The sequence below is a fragment of the Pseudochaenichthys georgianus genome, chromosome 17 (assembly GCF_902827115.2).
Source record: "Pseudochaenichthys georgianus chromosome 17, fPseGeo1.2, whole genome shotgun sequence".
Classification (NCBI taxonomy): Eukaryota; Metazoa; Chordata; class Actinopteri; order Perciformes; family Channichthyidae; genus Pseudochaenichthys; species Pseudochaenichthys georgianus.
Genome location: NC_047519.1, coordinates 42,547,233 through 42,557,137, shown reverse-complemented (window position 1 = coordinate 42,557,137; position 9,905 = coordinate 42,547,233). Strand labels below are relative to the sequence as shown.

The window sequence follows — 9,905 nt, the reverse complement described above, 5'->3', positions numbered from 1 at the left end:
ACGGTAGAACAAACATGGCTACCAGTAGGGCTGTGCAATTTAATCGATCTTGCGATATATATCGATATTTAGTTTTCCGAGAAAGTATCGATATTTCAGCCGCGGGTATCGATACATTAAGTCTGATAACTGTGTTCGTTATACTCGCGTCCAGGAGAGAAGCTTTAAAAAGGAGACTAAGTGAGTCTCTGAGAATCTTCAAATGTATACTTTAATTAATAAAAAGCGCGGTAATGTTACAAGCAGAAGATGGTTCAGTCAGAAAAACAGCTGTGTTCTGGCTCTCGTGAGCGAAGGGAAGAGAGCGAGCTCCACCTCTCCAGCTGTTAAATACCCTCTGCTGAATCCTCCCTGCGGGCCGGTTGGCGCTGCTGGGGATCGGCCCTCCACGTCTCCAATGTTCGTTGTTGCGCATTACAGAGGATTCAGACATTGCACATTAAATATATAACTAAACACGCCTTTTCTCCTCCTTATCTCTTTCATGACTTTTCATTTAATACATTTTAAACGCTGTAATCAATACTCCAAAAATACCTCACGGCTGGTATCATTTCCGGTAGTTCCGAATGTTGTGTCATGCTACCCACGTCTGTAAACAAACGTATTCAAATAAACTGTACCTTCATTTAATATTCAGCAATAATAATAACTCGACGTCTATAGTTGTAGTGTTGAAATCAGTAGGTTTCGGTGTGCAACACTCCGTGTCATATCGCTACTAAATTCACTTCTATAGGAAATAGTATATTAGCCACATGCTAAATGCTAACCGGAGATGAAGGATTTTCAGAATAAAAGCTCAACAATTGGTTGTGCACAACAACTTCTGGTTTTTCAGTATAAAACAGCATTTCAACTGACGGTATGTTTATGGTACTTTATGCCATCAAAACATTGATTTTAATTTCTAACAAGTCCCATTCAAATCCCCCGTGTTCCGCCACCTGCTGCACCTTTTCATTCTCCATTCTCCATCGTGATACTGCACTTTACAGCTAGAGTTTGCACTGTTTCAATAAATGAAACTAATTTTCCCACCACATCTTTTGATTCATTTTGTCCAGCATTTGCAAGATGGAGACTCTCTGTCAGAGCCATATATTGTATAATTGATGCTTTCAGTTTTCAGTTGAATTAATTCAATCCAAGTCAATGGAACACTCACAAGATGTCACCAAAATCCCACTGTCCGTTTAAAATCTTTCAGAAAATGATATAAGTGTATCGAATTATATCGAATCGTATCGAATCGTATCGTTGGCTGAATATCGTGATATATATCGTATCGTTGGCTGATTATCGTGTATCGTATCGTATCATGAGATTAGTGTATCGCCACAGCCCTAGCTACCAGTGTGTGTGTATATTCATTCGGACATTCATGAGTGTGTTGCACCAAAACAAAGCAACAATCATAACAACGTGTACCAGATTTACAGGCTTTCTTTTCAGGAAAGTCTTTTTTATTCACATTTGAACCAGAAACGTTGCCTTTGAACCCGCGTGTGTTACCGCCTGGAAGCCCCTCATCGAGCCTCCCTCTTGGGCCGTTGGTCTCTGTCTTACGGCCCGGACACACCGAGCCGATTTCGCCCGTCGATAGATGTCTGGCCGCCGATGAGCGTCCTGTCGCCCTACTCAGATCGGTGTGTCCCGCACCGTCGTGTCTTTCCGGCCGTGCCGACACCTTCCGCTCCCAATTCAACATGTCGAATCGGGGAGCTGTCGGCAAAATAAATCCCTCCGATTGGCTGTTCAGCTTAGCGAATCAGGGCATGAGAATCGAAACGGAAGTGAAGAAGGGACACAGATGGCTGTTATTTTTCATTTTCCAGAACCGCACCAAACATGTTTTCGATTACAAGTCGTTATGTGAAACAGTCTGTGATGGACGAGAGGGAAAATGGAACGCACGCTATTTGTTGTTCCATCACGCACAGGGGCGAAAAGTTCGGACGATTCTAAGGCCCGTGACTGACGGGGCCCAAACTATTTTAGAGCATTAAGAAATACATTTTTAAGTAACCAATGCGATATCTTTTCATGGGGCCCAAAATCCCTGGCGTCGCCCCTGATCGCGCAGTCTGTCTTCCGGTTGCCTCTTTTGAATGACGAATACACACTACCGCCCCCTGCTGGTAAGGAGAGTTACTGCCATGCGCGGTTCGTACGTGGCCGTCGGCTGAAGTCTTTGCGGTGTGTTCCAGTGCGACACATGGCCAAGACGCAGAGACGTGAGGCGACGCAGCAGTCGGGTCCGTCGGGACGTGGTCTTCGGTGTCAGCTTGGTGTGTGCGGGCCTGGACACAAGTCTCGTTAAAATCTCCTGAGAGTATTCCGATTTCAAACAGAAGGTTAGCATTTACCATCCTTTAGAACATGGGTTTTTCCCAGCACCTAAAAGCCTTTATACGTCCTCCCTGAACCACAAATCTGTCCCCGTTTCGTAAACCTAAATCTTTTCTATCCCCCTCGGAAGGATTGGTCCACTTTGTGCCGCTGCCTCTCTTCAGGAGATCGAGCCGTCCTCATCTCCTTTCTCTCGGCTCATGTCCTCCCTGTTGTCCGGGAGTCGTTTCAAGCTCCTCTTTTACAACCTCTAACTTAATTTCCTGGAAGAGAGGCGGCTGCTCTCGGCGGGCCCGACCCGTCACGGCGGGAATCCAAAGTGAACCGAGGCTTAACGCGGCTTTTGTTGCGCTAATTAGCATAGCAACGATTAAAGGGGATTAGCTGTTCGGATGCGAATGTGTGCATGAGGACACACCTTCAGAGCGTGTGTGCATGTTGACTTAGAAAGTGAGGGGGGGTGTGTGTGTGTGTGTGCGTGCGCAGGGCCATGAACTGCATGTTTCCTTTTTTAATTAACCTGCTCGTTAGTGACGTCCAAATCACCCTGACGAGTTTACATTTCCTCTGCTAAAATCTCATTAGTGCTTCACCACTGAGGATGTCACTCTGCCAACAACACACACACACACACACACACACACACACACACACACACACACACACACACATCATTCAACAGGAGAACCGTGACATTTCCCCACTGTCTCCCTCGTCCCATATCTCACCCCCCCCCCCCCCTCCCTGATTGGATTAACGCTCTCTATGGACGACAGCTTGGCTCTGTAACGGGCAGCTGCACTAAATGTCGGTAAAATCTCTTTTCACGGAGAGAAGTCGCCCAAATCACGGCTGCAGTAATCTGCGGTGGTGCACAAAAGAAGAGGAGGGTCTGAATTTGATTTACGTCGCCGGCTTTATTCACGCCGATTGTTCCTCTGTCTGTTAAAATGGGATGTTATAGAAAAAGGAGGGACCGTCTCTTTTTATTCTGTTCACTTGCAAATTCATAATGTGTGTGTAATACAGTTATGGGTGTGCTTTGTCACGAAGAGAATGGGGCTTTGACTGCCATTCAGCAGTCTACATTTTGTATTCTGCCTGTATGAAAAAGACTAAAGGGCTGCCGCTGAATAGCGTATTTTTAATAAACAATTGTAGTTACATACATAGTGGAGTGGTGAGTCCTAAAACACGGAAATTAGTCAGCGTTTTAGCACTTCCTGTCCTGCAATGGTTTTCTGAATGTTTTGTCGGTTGTTAGCCTGAAATAAGATCTGTGGTTAACACAAGCTGAAGAGATTTCAATTATACGACATAAAATATGTCAGTAAATACCTCACTGGTGAATTTAAAAACTGCCGTTGCTAACAAGTGTCTAAATGAGACGACTAGACGTCATCACGCCCAGCATTAGCCACCTTTAGCTTAGCGGTGGTGACGTGAAGTCATGTGACCGTGCTGTAGTTCCTTTACAGCCCAACATTAGCCACCTTTAGCTTAGCGGTGGGGACGTGAAATCATGTGACTGTGCTGTAGTTCCTTTATAGCCCAACATTAGCCTCCTTTAGCTTAGCGGTGGGGACGTGAAGTCATGTGACCGTGCTGTAGTTCCTTTACAGCCCAACATTAGCCGCCTTTAGCTTAGCGGTGGTGACGTGAAATCATGTGACTGTGCTGTAGTTCCTTTATAGCCCAACATTAGCCACCTTTAGCTTAGCGGTGGGGACGTGAAATCATGTGACTGTGCTGTAGTTCCTTTATAGCCCAACATTAGCCTCCTTTAGCTTAGCGGTGGTGACGTGAAGTCATGTGACCGTGCTGTAGTTCCTTTATAGCCCAACATTAGCCACCTTTAGCTTAGCGGTGGTGACGTGAAGTCATGTGACCGTGCTGTAGTTCCTTTATAGCCCAACATTAGCCTCCTTTAGCTTAGCAGTGGTGACGTGAAGTCATGTGACCGTGCTGTAGTTCCTTTATAGCCCAACATTAGCCGCCTTTAGCTTAGCGGTGGTGACGTGAAGTCATGTGACCGTGCTGTAGTTCCTTTATAGCCCAACATTAGCCTCCTTTAGCTTAGCGGTGGTGACGTGAAGTCATGTGACCGTGCTGTAGTTCCTTTATAGCCCAACATTAGCCGCCTTTAGCTTAGCGGTGGTGACGTGAAGTCATGTGACCGTGCTGTAGTTCCTTTATAGCCCAACATTAGCCTCCTTTAGCTTAGCGGTGGTGACGTGAAGTCATGTGACCGTGCTGTAGTTCCTTTATAGCCCAACATTAGCATCCTTTAGCTTAGCAGTGGTGACGTGAAGTCATGTGACCGTGCTGTAGTTCCTTTATAGCCCAACATTAGCCACCTTTAGCTTAGCGGTGGTGACGTGAAGTCATGTGACCGTGCTGTAGTTCCTTTATAGCCCAACATTAGCCTCCTTTAGCTTAGCGGTGGTGACGTGAAGTCATGTGACCGTGCTGTAGTTCCTTTATAGCCCAACATTAGCCTCCTTTAGCTTAGCGGTGGTGACGTGAAGTCATCTGACCGTGCTGTAGTTCCTTTATAGCCCAACATTAGCCTCCTTTAGCTTAGCGGTGGTGACGTGAAGTCATGTGACCGTGCTGTAGTTCCTTTATAGCCCAACATTAGCCTCCTTTAGCTTAGCGGTGGTGACGTGAAGTCATGTGACCGTGCTGTAGTTCCTTTATAGCCCAACATTAGCCTCCTTTAGCTTAGCGGTGGAGACCTGAAGTCATGTGACCGTGCTGTAGTTCCTTTATAGCCCAACATTAGCCTCCTTTAGCTTAGCGGTGGTGACGTGAAGTCATGTGACCGTGCTGTAGTTCCTTTATAGCCCAACATTAGCCACCTTTAGCTTAGCGGTGGAGACGCGTATTTCCTCTTTCCCCCATCCTCCCCCTTCCAATCCTCTCCTCTCGTTTCCTCTACTCTTGCCTCCTCTCCTCTCGTTTCCTCTACTCTTGCTTCCTCTAATGATGTAGCTTCCTCTCTCTCAGGTGTTTCTCCGGGAGTCTCTTGAGCACCGTCTGGAGAAGCAGAGAGAGATGGAGGTGCTGAGAGCCGCCATGATCATCCAGGCTCACGTCACAGGATTCATCGCCAGGTTAATATTGAACTCAACATGAATCAAACATTATTATTACTATACAGCCTTAAAAAACTAAATCCTAAGTTGCTAATGAACTGCATTGATGTCCTGTTTCTCTCCCTGACACACAGGAAGCAGTACAGGAAGCTGCTGCAGTGCATTGTGGTCATTCAGAAGAACTACCGAGCGTTTTACTGGAGGAGGAAGTTCCTGTTGCTTCGCTGGGCCGCGCTCACCTTCCAGAAACGAGTCCGAGGGCAAAGAGCCCGCCGCGCCTTCGGCCAGCTGCTGGAGGAGAGGAAGAGGAGGGAGGAGGAGGAAGAGGAGAGGAAGAGGAGGGAGGAGGAGGAAGAGCTCTGCAGGAGGAGGGAGGAGGAGGAGATGGAGAGGTAGGAGACGAGAGGAGGAGGAGTTGCTGTCATGCATCCTTTTTTAATACTCGTGTTTTTACTTAACATTTAAAACAGCTTTTCAACTGTGAGGAAACACGTTCTGTCTGTTTGAACATTAAAGCATGGAAACATGTTACAGTCGAGACACACAAGCAGCATAGTATATCATACAGTTTCATTTCAATGTCTTCCCCACACAGAACACGACTGCCTACATGTCTCTTTACACGTTGCCTGTCTGTTTAAAAGCCCTCCTTCCCATATGTGCGAGATACTGTATGACAAGTGACTCTGACAGAGGCTCAAAAGGTCGACACGTCAGCGAGAGCAGCGCTTGTACGGTGTGCACTTCCTGAAACCCCCCAATTCCCAGAAATGATATCCAGGACGCGACCTCCGCTCCCTAAACGCTATCTGCAGCCCCGAGGGAGGCGGACTCAAATTAGTGTGAAAGAAAATGAAACCAAGACGATTCTAGCTCCCAGAAGACACCCTGATTATCATTTACCAGCATGCATTTATGTACACGTACTTTGATAGTGGGTTTTATATGAATGACGTGCACTTCCTGTCTGACCTTAACGATCTTTATTCTAGATGGGTTTTAAATGCAACGAGGGACGGGAAATGTATATACTTTTTGGTAAATCTTATTTATTTTTTGTGTGTGTGTGTGTGTGTGTGTGTGTGTGTGTGTGTGTGTGGTGTGTGTGTGTGTGTGTGTGTGTGTGTGTGTGTGTGTGTGTGTGTGTGTGTGTGTGTGTGTGTGTGTGTGTGTGTGTGTGTGTGTGTGTGTGTGTGTGTGTGTGTGTGTGTGTGTGTGTGTGTGTGTGTGTGTGTGTGTGTGTGTGTGTGTGTGTGTGTGTGTGTGTGTGTGTGTGTGTGTGTGTGTGTGTGTGGTGTGTGTGTGTGTGTGTGTGTGTGTGTGTGCAGGGAGAGGCAGAGGATGGAGGCTGAGAGACTCGCCGCAGAGGTACGATGAAGCTGATTATTAACGAGTTTATTTGTGTGGAAAAAGAGAATTAGTTTTCCATTTTCGTGGAAGGGAAATGTTCTGCAGTGAAATCAGGACAGATGACACTTGGAAATGTTATAACTTTTGAATTTATGTATATATTTTATCGCTTTACGAGCAGACTTTTATATTTGTTAATAAGAAAGTAAGTGGGACTCTCATTCTGCTAGCTTTTGGAACCAGGAGCACAATGAAGGGGAAATGGAAGGGGGGTTACTACTATCCAGAGAGGGCAAAAGTACACACATCCTTTACTCAAGTAGAAGTACAGATACTCGTGTTTAAAAGTACTCTGGTAAAAGTAGAAGTACTGACTAAACTTCTTTACTCAAGTGAAAGTAAAGAGGCTTTGAAGTGTACTTAAGTAAAAAGTACCCATAACTAGCAGCTGTTTTTAAAGAGTACCTGGGTATTTGGGTTCAACATGTAAGAAGTAGAAAGTACAGGTATTTGTGTTCAACATGAGAGAAGTAGAAAGTACAGGTATTTGAGTTCAACATGAGAGAAGTAGAAAGTACAGGTATTTGAGTTCAACATGTAAGAAGTAGAAAGTACAGGTATTTGAGTTCAACATGTAAGAAGTAGAAAGTACAGGTATTTGTGTTCAACATGAGAGAAGTAGAAAGTACAGGTATTTGAGTTCAACATGTAAGAAGTAGAAAGTACAGGTATTTGTGTTCAACATGAGAGAAGTAGAAAGTACAGGTATTTGTGTTCAACATGTGAGAAGTAGAAAGTACAGGTATTTGAGTTCAACATGTAAGAAGTAGAAAGTACAGGTATTTGTGTTCAACATGTAAGAAGTAGAAAGTACAGGTATTTGAGTTCAACATGTAAGAAGTAGAAAGTACAGGTATTTGTGTTCAACATGAGAGAAGTAGAAAGTACAGGTATTTGTGTTCAACATGTAAGAAGTAGAAAGTACAGGTATTTGTGTTCAACATGTAAGAAGTAGAAAGTACAGGTATTTGAGTTCAACATGTAAGAAGTAGAAAGTACAGGTATTTGAGTTCAACATGAGAGAAGTAGAAAGTACAGGTATTTGAGTTCAACATGTAAGAAGTAGAAAGTACAGGTATTTGAGTTCAACATGTAAGAAGTAGAAAGTACAGGTATTTGTGTTCAACATGAGAGAAGTAGAAAGTACAGGTATTTGTGTTCAACATGTAAGAAGTAGAAAGTACAGGTATTTGTGTTCAACATGTAAGAAGTAGAAAGTACAGGTATTTGAGTTCAACATGTAAGAAGTAGAAAGTACAGGTATTTGAGTTCAACATGAGAGAAGTAGAAAGTACAGGTATTTGAGTTCAACATGTAAGAAGTAGAAAGTACAGGTATTTGAGTTCAACATGAGAGAAGTAGAAAGTACAGGTATTTGTGTTCAACATGTAAGAAGTAGAAAGTACAGGTATTTGGGTTCAACATGTGAGAAGTAGAAAGTACAGGTATTTGAGTTCAACATGTAAGAAGTAGAAAGTACAGGTATTTGAGTTCAACATGTGAGAAGTAGAAAGTACAGGTATTTGGGTTCAACATGTAAGAAGTAGAAAGTACAGGTATTTGTGTTCAACATGTAAGAAGTAGAAAGTACCGGTATTTGAGTTCAACATGTGAGAAGTAGAAAGTACAGGTATTTGAGTTCAACATGTAAGAAGTAGAAAGTACAGGTATTTGAGTTCAACATGTAAGAAGTAGAAAGTACAGGTATTTGGGTTCAACATGTAAGAAGTAGAAAGTACAGGTATTTGTGTTCAACATGTGAGAAGTAGAAAGTACAGATATTTGGGTTCAACATGTAAGAAGTAGAAAGTACAGGTATTTGTGTTCAACATGTGAGAAGTAGAAAGTACAGATATTTGGGTTCAACATGTGAGAAGTAGAAAGTACAGGTATTTGAGTTCAACATGTGAGAAGTAGAAAGTACCGGTATTTGAGTTCAACATGTAAGAAGTAGAAAGTAAAAAGTTGTGTATGTAATAAGTAGTGGAGTAAAGTACTGATACCAGAAACATGTACTTGTACTTAAGTACAGTAACGAAGTATTTGTACTCCATACTTCCCACCTCTGCCACTAACTCTAACCCACTTCCACGAAAGAGTTTTTAAATGTGTTTATCTCTCCGTCTTCAGGCCGAGGAGATCAGACGCCTTCAGGAGCTTCAGCTGGAGGAGAAGTTGGCCTCCTTGGCTCTTCTTCAGTCTGCAATAGCAGCCGAAACACCGCCCAGAACGGAGGGTGAGATGGAGTCGGGAGAAACTGGAGAGGATGCATCCAATCAGGAGGAGGCGATCCGTCCTCACGAGGCCAATCAGGTGGAGGAGATCCTGCCGACTAGAGCGGAAATCCAGTCCCTCCAGAGGCAGAAGGAGCGTCAGGAACTCTCTCTGACCGAAGCTTCGTTAAGCCGCCTTCAGCTTCTCCGGGATCAGGAGCTCCGCCGCCTGGAGGACGAAGCGTGCAAGGCGGCGCAGCAGTTCCTCGACTCGCTGAACTTCGACGAGATCGACGAGTGCGTGAGGAACATCGAGAGCTCCTTGGGAGTGGAGGAAGAAGAGGAGAAGGAGGGTGGACGAAGGAGGAGGAGGCGACGAGGAGAGGTGGACGAAGGGTTCGGAGCGGACGATGACGCGTTCAAGACTCGCCGAACCCGAGTGAACACGGCCATTCGGACGGGCAGCGGACGAGCGGGATTCGAACGAGCGACGACTCGTCTGAAGAAGATCCGTACGCCAATGATGGAGTAACCCCGCCTCTTCCACCAACCCCTCTGCTTCACCCAGCGCTACCTCTACTTCCAGTGCCTCCCAGCGCTTCATCCAGCGGGGATTCAGCCTTCTGCCACCCCAAAGGTCTGCAACTCTTTTTACTTTGAAATCCAGGCTGAAGACTTTTCATTTTGCAGCTGCTTTTAATTGAAATGTTTATATCCAGGAATGGCAAAAGTAGCCACATCCTTTACTCAAGCAGAAGTACAGATACTCGTGTTTAAAAATACTCTGGTGAAAGTAGAAGTACTGACTAAACTTCTCTACTCAAGTCAAAGT

The 9,905-nt window shown here is 44.8% G+C and overlaps 1 protein-coding gene across 1 annotated transcript in view; it reads left to right on the top strand.

Annotated features, from left to right (window-relative positions):
* myo10 (myosin X) overlaps positions 1 to 9,905 on the top strand; it is a 150,207-nt gene that overhangs the window by 119,804 nt on the left and 20,498 nt on the right. Inside the window, 5 exon segments of the mRNA XM_034104935.2 lie at positions 5,362 to 5,468; positions 5,585 to 5,842; positions 6,779 to 6,818; positions 8,991 to 9,492; positions 9,495 to 9,710. Of these exon segments, the coding sequence (XP_033960826.1) occupies positions 5,362 to 5,468; positions 5,585 to 5,842; positions 6,779 to 6,818; positions 8,991 to 9,492; positions 9,495 to 9,710 (1,123 nt within the window).